General features: G+C 46.3%; 1 protein-coding gene across 1 annotated transcript in view; it reads left to right on the top strand.

Annotated features, from left to right (window-relative positions):
• Nucleotides 1-16,302, top strand: part of Dpysl5 (dihydropyrimidinase like 5) — an 86,978-nt gene that overhangs the window by 56,933 nt on the left and 13,743 nt on the right. Inside the window, exons 3-8 of the mRNA XM_047522749.1 lie at nt 6,861-7,019; nt 9,203-9,382; nt 10,200-10,268; nt 11,901-11,945; nt 13,881-13,956; nt 15,096-15,252. Of these exons, the coding sequence (XP_047378705.1) occupies nt 6,861-7,019; nt 9,203-9,382; nt 10,200-10,268; nt 11,901-11,945; nt 13,881-13,956; nt 15,096-15,252 (686 nt within the window). The remainder of the gene's footprint in view (nt 1-6,860; nt 7,020-9,202; nt 9,383-10,199; nt 10,269-11,900; nt 11,946-13,880; nt 13,957-15,095; nt 15,253-16,302) is intronic.

Below are 16,302 nucleotides of genomic sequence, written 5' to 3'. Positions count from 1 at the left end.
TGGAAAGTGTGACTTTCCTAAAGTATGTTGTGGATTGAATGCTGCCTGTTTCCCCTGAAGACAGTTGAAAGAATAAAGTGTGAGTTTTAGACCTGGTAACACTTAGAGTGACAGCACTGAGAAGTCAGGAGGTGGGACCATGCCCTAGAAGATGTGGCCCCAGAAGGTCGGAGTGGAGAGTAAAAGGAAGTTCAGAAGTGCAACCAATTTGTCAACATGCAAGTTAGAGAACCCGTCAGCGGCAGGATAAACTCAACAGGCTGCTAATTATCACTCAAGATAAGACTTGAGAGTTGTATGTGGCCGGAGGGGACAGTGAGAGTGGCCTCCAGGAATGACGATGCAGCACTTGGGTGTCCTAGAAGAAGCTGTTTTCTTCAGAGAAGACCTTTGATAAGAGAGGGTGGGGGACCCAAAGAGGATGAAGTGGGGATCTGCATCCCAGCAACCTTGTCAGGGAAACTGATCAACTGTCCACAGCCCCAGTGTGAGCTGGTGAGTTGTCCTGGTCACTGTGTCAGCCAGTGTAGATGGTGAGCTGGTGGAAGAAATGGATAATTTACAGGGCTTGTGCAAGAGGAAAACGTGGAACTCCTTTTTTAGTTTGGTGTTTGTTTGTTTGTTTGTGCTAGATATTGAACCCAGGGGTGCTTTACCAATAAGCTACATCCCCGGCCCTTTTTATTATTTATTTTGAGACAGGGTCTCACTAAGTTGCTTAGGCCTCACTAAGTTGCTGAGACTGACATTGAACTTGCAATCCTCTTACCTCAGACTCCTGAGTTGCCCTGATTGCATCACAATACCTGACTGGAGCTCCTTTTTTAAAGAAAAAATTATTAAGGATTTCCAGATAGTGACTACAGAACATTAAACCAAACTCAGAGCCTTCCAGAGTACATGAAGGTCCATGAAATTGGCCCTGGCTGGTGGGCTTGTGTTTCAGGATGGGAAGCGTGTTTGTCAGGCATAGTTTTAACTACCATATATACATCATCTCACTTGGTGATATGCTCAACTCCTCTTTACGGAAGCTACTAACACCAGGCCTTTCAGAGGACCAGTAAGCAGAAGACAGACGATGAAGGTGAAGGAAGTTACCCCAAGCAAAAGAAAAACTACTGAGCTGGTACATTTTTCCCCCTCTTGTACTTAAGGATGATGTGAGCAAAAAAATGGAAGATAATTTTAATATGAAAAGAAAAAGAAATGGTTCAGCAATTCTCAGAGAACAGATCCATCTGAACAGATGATGGCTTCCCCAACTGCATTAAGAGATGCAGACATGTCTTTATTCCACTGATTAGTTTATGAAGCATATCTGTATTCATCTGCTTCCTATTGCTATAATGAAATACCTTAGGCTGCATACTTTATAAAGAAAAAAATTTATTTTGGCTCACTCTTCTGGAAGTGTGAGACTGAGGGAGTATATCTGGTGATGGCCTCCTTGCTGGCAGAGCTCTGAGACAGACAAGAGATAGAGAATATTAGTATGTGTCTGTATATCCTCTGGTCTCTCTCTTCTTAGAAAGCCATCAGTATTTAATCAGGGGTTCCATCCCGAGGACCTAATGTAACCCTAATCACCTCCCAAAGTCTCTACCTTTGATCACCATAGTAGGATTAAGTTTTCATCTTAATACCTCACAATGAGGAGTACATTTCAACACCTGAACTTAAACTATATCCAAACCCTGACAAATCCAAATACTTGTCATCTGATTCTCAATGTAGTATCCCCCTGAGTTTCCCTTAATCCAGACATCTGGATCATAGCAGATCCTGCTTTTTAGATTCCAGTCACCTCCTCAGCACACACCCCTTTATCATGCACTTGTACGAAAACATGCTTAGAAAGTTCCTTCCCCTCCTCCAGTGGAAGAGAATCTGACAGAGTGGCTCTGACCCAACTGCCTTCTCAAAACATAGCACAAAGTTTGTACCTTGACCCATTGGTTCCTGGCCTTGGAATAAGACAACCAAATTGTGGCAGGGAGGGGGAGGTTGCAGAAAGAGGAAGAAACTATTGTTCCAGGAGACTCAGAAAAACATGATCGGGTCTGTGGCAGTATGGAAGATGGCAAGATCAAAGATCTGTGTCCTGGTAAGTGAGGAAGTACCTAACACTGTGAGGTCGGCAAGTAAATCACATCTGACCGAGCTTAAGATCTGAAGTTTCTTTCCAACTTGGTGAGCAGAGCCTGCTTAATGGAGACTCCTGCTTGCCCCACAATGGTCTGATGGACTTCTGAACCATAAAGATGGCATTTAGGAAAGGTCTAGGCTGAATTCTAGTATAAGGTCCTGCTCTTTGCTAACTATGTACCTGGAAATTGTGTCATTTGGATTACCATTAAGTATATGGGTGTTTTTAGGGAGCAAATGGAGCATTACTGAGTATCAAATAAATCCAGGTTTACCCCCCAACAGTGTGTCATAAATGTCAACAACAAAGTAAGGGTAACTCTTGGAAATAGTAAAATTAAATTTTGTACCCTGCCCAATGTGTATAATGGTGTGCTGTGACTGTTGGTTAAACAAACAGTCCTAGTACCCAGATTAAATATTCTAGCTATTCATAGAAATGTGAAGTCCTACATAAGAATAAAAATTGCCCACATTCATAGTGGGGAAGATTTAGCTGGACAGAAATTTAAATTTTAAAAAATAATAACCATGGTTTGGGTTGGTGAGCTGGCAGTTTTGGTCAGCTACAGGCCCAGGAGGCCCGAGCAAGGCAGCTCTTCCATGGTTGGGTCTGGGGTGGTTGGCAGTGTGCACACCACAAAACTGTAACCCCACCTCCTGGCAGGGCACATTCTGAGTGTGGGCTCTGCTCATAGGTGCCCAAGAATGTTCAAACACCAGGTTAAATGCCCACGAACTCAGAAACAAACACATTCATGAAGGATGTTAAGATCGTGAATGAATTAAAAGGAATGAAATAAATTTTAAAGAAAATACTAAGTAAGAAATAAGCAAGTTGCAAAAGGATATAGGCAGTAGGATACTTTTTGTGTCCATTTAAAAAAAAAAAACAGTAAAAGCATAAAAACATAGATGGGAGGAATTTCTATCAACCTCAGAGAAGACAGGGGTGGGAATAGAATGGAGAGCTTCAGTTGCATCAGAATTATTTCATTTCTTTCTTTGTTTTAAGCATCAGGGTCGGGGGTTCAGATGCTTTTTTAAATTTCATTTAAATTTTTTTCTGTGTGCTGGGATCCAGCTCAGGGCCTGGTGCCCCCTGAACACGCCCTCTGCCACTGAGCCGCATCCCCTCGTGCCCCCACTCCCCGACACACACATGGCTGCATATTTTTAAACAGTCCTTTTGAAAGCCTCGGGAACAGAGCTGGGCCATGCTCCACGGATGATCTCTCCAAGATTGGCTGTGGGCTGACACCAAAACAGTCTGTCACATCCGTGATGTCACGTTGCTGTGAAGACAGAGCCTGCAGCGTTCACTCAGGGGTCAAAACTGCACATATTTTAAAAGCCAGCTCTGTGTGTCTTATCCGAGAGGAGACAAGTACTCGTACGTCCAAGCTGCGGGCTGGGCTCCCAAGCCCCCAGCTGCAAGAGTGTGCTGACCCTGTGAACTCTTGTTTGAAGGCCTTCCCAGATACTCTCCTACCCAGTGCCCTCTGACCCTCTCTGTACCCTGTGGGCTGAGGTGCAAAGGGGGCACACAGCTATTCCTGGATCACAAATGATACATGGAGAGGCAAGACCAGCCGAATGCCCCACATTGCCTCCAGAATTCTTCGACCCAGACAAGAAAGGGACTCTGGCCCAGGTGCTGAACTCTAAAGGATGCCGCTTGGGCCCTCTGACAATTTGTACCCCTTCCTCTTGGGGCTCAGGGGCCATGTCTGCCCAGACCCACTCCTAGACCATTCTGGGTCCCTGCAATTCCCTGACAAAGTCCTGATCCCTTTTAGGCCTACATAAATGTGAACTTGTAAACCATGAGTACATGCATACTAAGCCCGGGGGTGCATTTTGCTGAGCTTAGAATTGTGGGCTGCAGGGTAAATCCAGGTGGACGATGAGGGCTGGGTGGGGCGGGCAGAGGCTGAGGCCAACTTCTCCCTCGGTGTAGTTCAGTGAAGACCCAGAAAATTCTAAACACAAGCCTTTCCCTTTTGGTCGTCATATGGATATATTTGTCAAAGGATAGAATATACTCTGTGTAAGTTCATTAGCTTGCTTTATGCCTCTTGAATATTTATGGATTTGGCACATGCACCTTCTTTTCCTTTCTTGCCCTGGGATCCCCAAATATCAAGGACACTGTATTGTTTTCAGGTTCCCTTTTTTCTCTGCAAGCCTACAGATGTACTGATAGGGATGCAAAGGAAAGCAATCTGGAACCACAGAAAATAAAACAATTTAGTGTGTAAAATCCCAATATATCAAACACCCCCATGTGCACGTGTAAAAGCAAGAAATGCATTTCAGGACAAAATAGAGTACAACCACCTGCTATGCAGATGAATCAGCCTGGCAGGATCCAGCAGAATCAGAAATAGAAGCCAGCTAGTAAGCTACAATCTGCCTCGTGCTTCCCCTTCTCTCTCTCCCACCCATCTCTACATGTGTCACAGAACTACCACCCTCTGTTGGTTGCTTGAAGCCGTGCAAGTCAAGCCACTGAGGGCCCCCAAGAAGGCATGGAGAATATCCTCACTGCCCCAGTCACCTCAGCATAGACAAGGTTGCCAGATTTTTTTCATTTTTTGGTCATGCAACTAGTTCTCAATGCCTTATTCCCTAGCAGTATTTCTGAATTATGGTCAAGGATTTAACTGAATAGAGAAGGATGAAATCATGAAGACAAGTCCATTATGTTTTTTACCCATACCGAAAACAGGTGAACACCTACATTCTGAATAATCAAACACACACATCAGGACACTTAACCAGATCCATTCCATAAGTGACCATCTACTTGACTTTTACAACTGTCCAGCTAGGAAGCTGTCGCTGCATATAGACAAAGAATCTGCATCTCAGGAAGTTGCCTGGTTGCAGTTATCACCTATGAGGTAGCACAACAGGAATCCAACCTGGAGTCCTGGTTCCAAATCACTCTGAGTTATTTTAATTTTAATAACAAAGTGTTGTTTGGGAACAACACATTACCTTAAACACAAACACTGATGTCACCTGGCCAAATTTGTTTTTCAAAGTTGAAAGAAATTTCACTTCATGGAAGATACGAAATCAGTCAACAAATATATGAAAAAATGTTCAACTTCTCTAACAATTAGAGAAATGCAAATCAAAACTACTCTAAGATTTCATCTTACTCCAATCAGAATAGCAATTATCAAGAACATAAGCAACAATAAATGTTGGCGAGGATGTGGGGGAAAGGTACACTCATACGTTGCTAGTGGGAATGCAAAATGGTGCAACCATTATGGAGAACAGTATGGAGATTCCTCAGAAAACTAGAATGGAACCACCATTTGACCCAGCTATCCCACTCCTTGTTTATATCCAAAGGATTTAAAATCTACATACTACAGTGGCACAGCCACATCAATGTTTACAGCAGCTCAATTCACCATAACTAAAATATGGAACCAACCTAGATGTCCTTCAACAGATGAGTGGATAAAGAAAATATGTATACACACACACACACACACACACACACACACACACACACACGATGGAATATTATTCAGCTTTGAGGAAAAATGAAATTATGGCATTTGTTGGTAAATTAATGGTGTTAGAGAATATCATGCTAAGTGAAATAAGCCAAATCCAAAAAAACAAAAGGCCGAATGTTTTCTCTGACACACGGATGCTCATTCACAATGGGTGGGGGATAGGGAATAATAGAATTACTTTATATTAGGTAGAGGGGAGTGAAAGAAGGGGAAAAGGTATGGGGGAAGGAATGATAGTGAAGTGAAACAGACATTATTACCCAATGTACATGTATGACTGCATGCTCAATGTGGTCCCGCAATATGTATAATCAGAAAAATGAGAGATCATATTCCATTTATATGTGATCTATCAAAATGTATACATGCATTCTACTGTCATGTACAACAAATTTAGAACAAATTTTTAAAAATCAATTAATAAAAATAAAGTTAAGAGGAATTTGATATATGTTTAGTAATTTTCGCTGATAGTATGTTTTATGATTGCAAGTGAGGCTTTTTAAAGATTTCTTTGAAAAGTAGAATTTTGTGAGACTGAATTGGATTGTTTTTCACTGATAAATGAAAGTCATCTAAAAAGTGCTCTATCTAAAGAAAAATAATGTGCTTGGAAAGACTGAAGACAAGAGACCGTTAAAAAGATGGAGTAATATTGTTTCATGAAATGGGAGAGAAGAAAACACAACAAGAGATCCAAATTAACTTGTGGATTAGCTTAGGTATTTGTGTGTAACTAAATTAGCAAATGTTATAAATGGACATTTGATTATGCTTTATATTACATTAAATTAGATTATGGCATTTGATCATGTCATATTTATATTGGGGTCAACAAAAAGTCACCTGGGGGAGATCCTACCTGAAAAGTAGAGGTTGCCTTGGGCGTGGTGACACACTAAATTGTTTTTCCGACTGAGGAATAAGCAGGCTTGTGTGCTGGACCCACGGTAATGATGAAGTAAGAGACGGAGGTCACGTACTGGCTTCTGTCCTTGGTATAACCACTTAACGGTTTCCCAAGCCTTTGCTGCCTTTGGTCCTCACAGCCTCTCGTGAGGTGGGCTCTGTGGTTGTCCTGGGTGTCCCTCAGCACCATGTCTCACCACATCAGTGACTTGGGTACCGGTAGAACTGTGACAAGACACTGCTTTTTCCTCTCTTCCTCAGGCAGCGCTTGTTGGAGGCACCACCATGATCATCGGCCACGTCCTGCCTGACAAGGAGACCTCCCTCGTGGATGCGTATGAGAAGTGCCGGGGTCTGGCTGACCCCAAGGTCTGCTGTGACTATGCCCTCCATGTGGGGATCACCTGGTGGGCACCCAAGGTACCGCTGCTGGTAGAGTCCTCAAAGATGGCTTGAGAGGTCTCGTGGGCAGAGGCCCATTTGGGCTCAGCCACCTGAGGCCTGGTTCTCTCCTGCCTGTGTGCACCTCTCCTACCACGAGTCTGACTCCCCCATTTTCTGAAGAAACTCACAAGGACAGCTGGTGGGTCTGCCCTGCTTAACCCATAACTCCAGTGGACACAGGGAGCCCCAGGCTGCAAAAGAGTCCGAGGCTAGAGACCCTCTAGAGGCCAGGCCTCGAGAACACTGGCTCCTTGCTCTGACCACAGGCGCTCAGCATCTTATGTGCACATGAGGTGTCACTGACCCCTGATGGGGAACATGCTGAATGATGGGCTGAGACAGCCCAGGTACAGAGGGTGGTGTCCTGTTTGCACTGGGAGTTGATAGCATTGAACTGAAGTCTCGAAACTGAGGTCATTCGTGTCCTGGCTCAGCACCGTCTGGGACAAATGGCCCTGGGATGCTTCTTTCCTACAGGATTCTAGCTTTTACTGGGAGAAGACTTGAGTCTTCCCTGAGGCTGGTTCCCTCTGAGCCCTTTCTCAGTCCAGCTTCTGAGCCCATGTGGTATCTGTGCCCTTGGCCTCTGACTTTCTTGTCCTCTGCCTTCTCAGGCCCAAGGACCAGAGCCCAGGCTCCTCTCCCTGGATTCCTACTTCCTTTCTCTTTCAGAAAACAGAGTACAGGCATTTAGGTTTTGCTTCATTGCTGGGGTTTTATTGCTTATTACCCAGGGAAGTAGACAGTGCATTCATTCTTCCTTTATTTATCAAGCCCCAGGTGCCAGCAGTTTGGATGCCCCAGTACCATAAAACTAACATATAAGTTTCACAAAATGTGCAGTTGTGGACCTTACTCTAAAGGGTCTGACCCCCTTCTGAGATGGTAACTAAAAGCCCCGTTCTACTTCTGCCCTTGTTTAGCCTTGAGTTGGGGGCTCACCCAGCCTTTCCCATCGTTTCTCACCCGGCACTTATGGGAAGCACTGGAGCCCTGAGTCCTCACACATGAAGGCCCCTCTGCTGGTACCAGGCAAATGCATCCTTATCTCAGATGGTGTCTTCTTTCTGGACACCCCCGCCTGGAGCCCCTCTGCCTCCCCCTGGAATTGGCCTGAAACTGAGGATCCATGCAGATTCCCAGCAGCATTGGGGCCAGATCAACCACCCCTAAAGCCACCAGAGATTGTGGAGACTTTCACTCATCTAGAATTCTAAAGTCTTTTTTTTTTATAACAAATATCATTTTATAATCACAAATTCTAAAAAATTTCTTTTAGTTGCAGATGGACACAATACCTCTATTTTGTTTATTTATTTTTATGTGGTGCTGAGGATGGAACCCAGTGCCTCACACGCACTGGGTGAGTGCTTTACCACTGAGCTACAACCCCAGCCCCTAATCACAAATTTTTAAGAAGAAAAGGAAGCACGCAAAACATCCCTCTCGTTGTTTCAGGGTTATTTCTTTCCAGTCTCCGGATGTGCTTTTCCACAGCAGCTCTGTTCACTCTGTGTTGCTGCACAGGCTTTGTGAGCTTTGATGTTAAGGGCCACCTAACATTCTGGCAAGGAGATGAACCTCAAGTTGGTTTCCTACTGTTAGACCAGTGTCGCTTCCATTTTTTTCCCTAACATAAATAATGTTGGGATGAATGCCCTTATTTACATAGCTTTGTTCATGTTTTATTTTGTTCCTAATTTGATTTTCCCAGTCTCTGTTTTTTTAGCATAAATATGCCTTCTTTGTGACACTGCTTCCACTCTGGGGGCTGGAGAAAAGGCCACAGGAATAAAAGTTGTTTTTCCTACATTTATCAAGGAGGCTGACTGGCTTGGAGGGACAGACCCAGGACATGTCCACGTGATAGGAAAAGCACACCAATCATCTAAGAGGCCAGCCGATAATCTAAAAGCACAGCTCCTGTCATTTTCTTGTTCTTGACAGTGTTCAAAGGACTTAAGCATCTTCTTGGTCAGGTGACCTCACAGCAGCCTGGGGGTGAGAGGAAAGTGAGACGCTGCCAGGTTGAGGGGAGTCATAAGGAGATTTGACTGCTGAACTGGGGCTGGCCAGTGTCCTTGCTGGGCCAGTGCCTGCCACTTTGTCTCTGGGATCTCAGTACTCACCTGGCATTGCCCTTCCATTTAACTTTCCAGGTAAAAGCAGAAATGGAAACCCTGGTGAGGGAGAAGGGCGTCAACTCGTTCCAGATGTTCATGACCTACAAGGACTTGTACATGCTTCGGGATAATGAGCTATATCAAGTGTTACATGCTTGCAAGGATATCGGGGCGATCCCCCGAGTCCACGCTGAAAACGGGGAGCTTGTGGCCGAGGCAAGTCTGCAGGAGCGGGTGGCAGATGGGGATGGTATCAATGGGGACAATTTGCTGGGGCGGGGGAAGGGGGAGTGTCCTGACCACCTGTCACTGATAACTGCAAGATTCAGGCAAAACAATTTTTAAAAAATAAAGTGTGAGATGTGAACACTATCAGTGCCAAATGTTGGTAGAAAATCCAAATTTATGTACTGTATATAGAAAACACCTCTCTAAGTTTTAGTGGCAAGATGTTTAAGGTCCATTATAGCAAAAGAATTTGGAACACCTCTTAGAAATAGTTTTCATGAGATTTGACATACATACAGAACAAACAAGAATCAGCTTTCTATGTTCCTATACCTCTTTGAAGGAACTGAAATAGTGTAGAGATCTAATCTCTGGTACCAAGAAGGATAGACCTCTGGGTTCTCCTGGGTTTGGAGGTAAGGTTGGGTCTAGGAGTTGCTGAAGATAGAGATTTATCTAGATTTCCAGTGAGAAAACTCTGACTTTCAAACCAATCAACAGTGTTTGTCTTTGGCATCCCTGTCCTGTTGGCTAGTTATGGAACTATATTTTTAAGAGAAAAATATTTGTTCTGTCATTAAAAAGAAAGAATCAGGACTGAAGTATAGCTTGGCAGTTAAGAAGTGAGAACTGGAAGAACCTAACTTACTGTCTGGGGTGTTGGGTTTCCTCTTCGGAAGACTGTTTCAGAAGTGAGGCCCATGGCCACCCTGTTGGGGTAACTGTGTCTAACATATTTTTTTGTCCCTTGGATTCGATATTTTCTTGTATCTCTATGATTGAGTTTTCTTTTGCTACTATGCAGGGTGCTAAGGAAGCACTAGATTTGGGTATCACAGGCCCAGAAGGAATTGAGATCAGCCGTCCAGAGGAGGTAAGAAAGAGCTCCTGTGTCCCCTGTCAGCTTTTCTCTGTAGGCTCACAGAATCCAGTAGGATAGAAGAGATGTCAAAATTATAAGTCATATCACTTCCTCCCTGGGTGAAATTTCCATCTGGAAGCTTCCCAGGGATCAACTTCCTCCTTGCTGAGGCCAACCTGACCTTGAGCTTCCTTGAAAGAGATAGTTGTGGGACATCATACATACCCCACCCCGTTCTGTTCTGGGGAAGATGTCATCAACTCCAGGAGTTGCCTTGCCCAAAACTGAATCAGGAGACAAAGAAACTGAAAGGGACTTTTTAGATGCTAGAAGGAAGTCAAACCATAAACCAGGGACTTGGCATTTGAGGGTTGAGATCCAATCTGAGGAGTACCTTGGAACCCTTCCCACCAGAAATGGAAGGCACCTGCCTGCCCGTGCCTTCTCCCCTGCTTACTCACTGAGATGGAAATTAAAAGCCCTGACAGTAGAGTGAATTGGACATGACTTTCCCATGTTCATATATGAATACACGAGTGTAACTCCACATCATGTACAACCACAAGAATGGAGAGTTAGACTCCATGAATGTATACAGTATGTCAAATACACTGTACTGTCATGTATATCTAAAAAGAACAAATTTTTAAAATTAAAAAAAAAAAATTAAAAGCTCTGTTCTCCTCTGCCCTCTGATTTTATCTTTGCGTATAGTTTTGCAGAGTATTGACACAAATCCCTCCTAGTCCCCCTGCTAAAGATTTCTGCTCTGGAGGGACCATATGAGATAAACAATGCCTTCTTACCGTGTGAGTGTTCAGACATCCTCTGCTGTGTGTGTGAGAAAGTGCTTTTCCTTTTCTCAAATGCAGAGTGGTGGTTGGATGTCAAGGAGACAGGATATGTGGTCCCACTGTCAACCAGAAGCCATGGTGGCCCACCTTCCTCCTGCCCTGCATCTGTCCCCCACTGCCCTGAATATAGGTCCTTTTTGGGCACTGCAGAATTGGTAGAGGAGGCTGCACCAGATCACAGCCGACCCCCTGAGGGTGCCCGTGAGAACGGGGTGAGCAGGGGTGTGCCCAGGCCTGTACCTGCTGCGTGAGGTTACGTGAGGAAGGAGTAAGGCTTTCACTGAGGTGGTGACAAGGGCAGCACCTGATGGTTAAAGGGAGGGTCCTCGGTCAGTGCCAGGGCAGTTGCTCCCCAGAAGCCATTTGGAAATGTGTAGAGATATTTTGAGTTACCTCGCACCAGTGCCAGTAGGGTAGAAGGGCAGAACCCCATCTAGGCAATCTCCAGCTTGACATCAGTTCCTGTTGCTCCTTTACTGCATTTCCAAGGTGGTAACGGAGAGAAAGCAGGAAGACAGGGAGAAATGAGACCCCAGGTTTTTGTTTATTTGACTTTATTTCATTGCCTTTTAACTAAGCCCTGAGTCGCATCCAGCAAGGATGTGCATGGTATTCTAAGTCCCAAGACCCTTTCTCCGTGGGAGCAGAATTTGGGAGCCTGGTGCCCCTGGGCTCTGCCCCCTGTCAGCCCCTGAGGGTACAGCCAGCCCCTCCTGGCAAGGGCTTCCAGGCTGGTGTGGCTCAAGGAGATGCTGAAGCTTGGCTCCTTCCTCTCCTTTGTTTCTAACAGCTAGAAGCTGAAGCAACTCACCGGGTCATCACCATTGCAAACAGGGTAAGTAGCCCAGTCGCTGCAGGGATCCCGTGTAGCCCCACTCTGCACCGGCTCCCAGGACTCAACTCTGTTTGCCAAGTGGAGTGTTATTTGGAGTTCTGGCCCGCATCCTGCTTGCCCCCAGCAATCTCTTCCACCAACTTGAGCTAGTTGAAGCCTAGTTCATTGCTCAAGGGTAAATGGCCCAGGGAGACAGGGCAAGGTGGGGGGACCCAGAGACTCTCTGCAACTGGAATCTGTTTCTTTTGGAGGAATAGGTAGACTTACAGCATAGAGAATCAATTAGACCTACGCTGTTACATCATTGTTTTCAAACATTTTTCCTTGGGGTAGTTCAGGGGAAAGCCCCCTCGATGTTAGAAGGCCCTGGTGGAGGGTGGTGGGAACCTGCAGGGGATGGTGAAGGGATGGTGATGCCAGAAGTTCTAGACTCAGCCTTTACCTAGCCCAGCTTTTGACCACATGCACTCTGAGCCACCATCTCATTATATGAAGTTGGAATGATGATATCACTTGCTTTTCACAGGGTGGTTGTGAGATCAAAGGAGCCCAGGAAGGGGAAGCACTTCATAGACAGTAGAACCCATTGCTCCTACCATCGCTAAAGGAGTCCATTTGATTTTTTCAGATAATCTGACTATTGCCTCTAGAACAGCAGCTAGACCATAGTCAAACCATGGTCTCTAGATCAGCAGTATCAGCATCATTTGGCAGAATTAGGAACTTAGAAGCACAAACTCCCACTGAATCAGAAACTGAGGGTGGTTCCCATCAATCTGTGTATTAATAAGCCCCTCAAATTCTAATAGGGATCCTCCCCTCTGGAATGACCTGGGTCACTCAAAGGATGTTAAGCAGGGAGGTGTGGTCTCAAGAATATGGGATGTAGCCAGGCACTCTGGTGGCAAACCTGTAATCCCAGGGGCTCAGGAGGCTGAGGCAGAAGGGTCACAAGTTCAAAGTCAACCTGAGCAACTCAGTGAGACCTTGTCTCTAAATAAAATACAAAATAGGACTGGGGATGTGACTCAGTGGTTGAGTGCCCCTGAGTTCAGTCTGGTACTGCCCCCACCACCAGCCCCAGAAGTAGTCAGTTGACTTATATCATGCACATCAAACCTCAGGCCAGTTCCTAAACTCTTATATCCTCCTAATTTGATTACCAGAGAAAGCATCAGAATAACATTTGATGAAACAGTTTCCCATTAGCTCTTTATGGGTCTGGCAGTTAGACAAGAACCTTATTTCATTATTGTGACAATAGTTACTTTAGCAATTACCTCCTGATGGAAATTTACCCCAGAATAAGGAAAGATCTAAACAATGAAAAGGCAGCTCCTTGGTTTCTAGCTCAGACATGTGCCCAGAGAAGTTAAGCCATGGACCCTAGCCACACAGCTCAGTAGAGGAAAAGCTAATCAATTTGACAGTCCAGGTCTGTTCACAAGATGGATCTTGTCTGTTCTACACTCTGCACCCTGACCCTGTTGTATTTTGTTCTTCCCAGGGTTCATCTTTCTCCTGATAAGGCAGCCTGTAGACAGCAGGCATTGTAATTTTAGATAAAGGATATAATATACAACTATCTCTAGGTCATCATGTTTATAAACAGGAAGGTAAAATAGGAAAAACAGTCCCTCCCTTTAAATTACAGCCCAGGCGGTTGGATGGGAGAAAATGGGAGGTTCGAACTTGACAGTCTTGACTCAAGGTTGCCTCGTGGGTTGGCCTACCTGGCAGGATCTTCTACTGTTTGCCACCCGCTGCCTTCTTGCTGCCAGCCCTGCATGCTCAGCATAAGACTGTCACCTGGAGAGTGGGGTTGAGTGACAGGGAGGGAGGTACCCATTCCAGGACTGATTGTGCCAGGGTTAATTTGGTTTGTTACCTGTTCTGGGGTTGATGTTCCTCCTTCCCACTATTTCTTGTGTTCAGACTCACTGTCCCATCTACCTGGTCAATGTGTCCAGTATCTCTGCTGGTGACGTTATTGCGGCTGCTAAGATGCAAGGTGAGTGCTCAGGCTTGGGTGCACGTAGTGTTGTGGGACTGGAGACCTCAGGGCCCGCTAGCTCAGTGCACAGTGGGCCTGGCTTCTGAGGCCAGGCTGTGTACTCGCCCTTCCCTGTTCTCTGCTACTGTGGGCCTCAGAGTGCCCCGCCCTCGCTGAGGTTCATTCCTGGAAGTGGGCCTTCTCCACACATTTGTGTGCAGCACAACTTTACAGAAATGTCTGTCACCTCTCTGGGTATCTAAGTTGACTCATTAATTGGTGTCTTTTTGGTCTCAGATTTGACTAACGGTTGCCTCCACAACTACCATAAAACCCTGGGCCAATTCCAGTGGGCATTTCCGGGAGTGTAGAGAGGTCCCTGGAGGAAAGACAGTGTTTGAGCCCAACTTCCCTTTCCAGCCATCTGGAGCCGTGTGTGCAAGCCCTGCAGGGCACTTGTGCAGCTCCCAGCCCTGATGCCCTGGCAATACCTGGCTTTGTGTCTGTGTGTAGTCTGTCCAGCGCAGGGTGCTAGCAAAGGCCTAGTAATGGGAAACAAAGTCATGGTCACCACCCTAGGGATGTCAGTCAGAAGCAGGAGCACCCCAGACTTCCACAGTTTTACCCTCTAGACCCCACCCTTTCCCTCTCCCCTAATTGAAGCCCCTGGTGGGGTCCCATCTGGACTCTTGCCCCAGCCTGCTAGATAGATCCCCCTCCTAGCTCCCTGCCCTCTGGCCTTACTATGGATCCCAGCCCAGCAGTTCTTCTGAAGCTGCTCACAGCACCTGCCAGCTCAGAAGACAGTCAGACTGCCCCTTAGCCCAGCCTTTGTGCCCTGCATCCTGCCACCCACCACCAAGCCTCAGCTCCCTGCTGCTCCCTTCACACATCCATGCCCTGGCCAAATTGGGCTACTCAAAGCACAGCTTAGTGCTGTCTGGCCTCAGAGTCTGTGTCCTGCTATTTCCTTTGCCCAGAGTTAGGACAGTAGAGAAGTCCCTGACTTGGACCAAGCCAGGCTTTCAATGCCCCAGCAAGCTTGGGGATGTCCTTTCCTATCTCTGCCTTTAGCTCCTTCAGCTGAAAGAGCTCAGGCCAGTGATCTCTTGGGCTCAGTGACTTCCAAGTTACCATTTTGCCTCTTTTTCTTGCAGGGAAGGTGGTGCTGGCCGAGACCACCACCGCACATGCCACACTGACAGGCTTGCACTACTACCACCAGGACTGGTCCCACGCGGCCGCCTATGTCACCGTGCCTCCTTTGAGACTGGACACCAACACTTCCACCTACCTCATGAGTCTGCTGGCCAAGTAAGACATTCCAGCGGGACCAGGGAGCCATTCAGGGGTTCATAGGTCTTTAAGAAGATGTCCCAGAGGCCTGGAAACTGGTCTGACTTAGGTTTGATTTGGTTGTGCCCATGAGATGAGTTTCTTGCATTGCCTGCTCCAGAGCCCCTCGGGTCTCACTTGGCTTCTCTGACCACTTGAGAGAGAGTTTTTGGGGCGCAAAAAGGAAGGGTGTGGCAGGGCTGAGAGCAGTGGCAAGTGGGCATTTCAAAGGACATTGACATTCACTCCAAAGCCCAGTGGGGAGCCCTAGGATATGGCCCAACACCCCATATGGGGGTCCTTTTTCTTTCCCTTGCGTTCACTCTCTTCTTTCTGTGCACTTCTCTCTTCTTCCCCTCCTTCCTTTTTTCCTTCTCCCTCTTTCCCTTCCCACCATCCCTCCAGATCCCTTTCCTCCAGCACCTCTCTAGCACTGCCTTTCCCTGTTCTATCCTCATCCAAAGAAGATGGTCCACTGAACAGTCTGAATTCAGTAGGGAGAAACATGAAAAGGTTTTAGAATCACAAGTTCAAGGCCAGTCTCAGCAACTTAGTGAGACCCTGTCTCAAAATTTAAAACAGGTTGGGGAGGTGGCTCAGTGGTTGAGCCCCCCTGGGTTCAATCCCCGGTACAAAAAAAAAAAAGAAAGAAAAGAAAAAGAAAAAAAGATTGTGTTTTGTCCCAGTAACTGCTTGCTGCTTCTTTCTCTCCTCTAGTGACATTTGCTGGAAGAGCCATTGCTTTCTCTTCACTTTTGGCCATTAAAGGCCCATCATTTTAAAAGTCGGTCTCCTCCCCTCCCCTCTCCCAGCTCAACTCAAGTTGGAGTAGGTGGATAAGGGGGAAAGAAAGGTCTTCCCCGCACCCAGGCCTGCATCTTTCCTTGCTTCCAGCACTAGTGAGCCCCTGGCAAGGCAGCTTATGTCTGGAAACTCTCAGGGCTTGGCCCACCTCCCCCGCTAGCACTCCTCACCCGAGCTAGGAGCAGAGCTGCCAGGCACTGCCCCAGCAAATACCCATCGCTCCTC

This window comes from Sciurus carolinensis, chromosome 13 (genome assembly GCF_902686445.1).
Source record: "Sciurus carolinensis chromosome 13, mSciCar1.2, whole genome shotgun sequence".
NCBI classification, from domain to species: Eukaryota; Metazoa; Chordata; class Mammalia; order Rodentia; family Sciuridae; genus Sciurus; species Sciurus carolinensis.
This window is presented reverse-complemented; position numbering and strand designations above follow the sequence as displayed.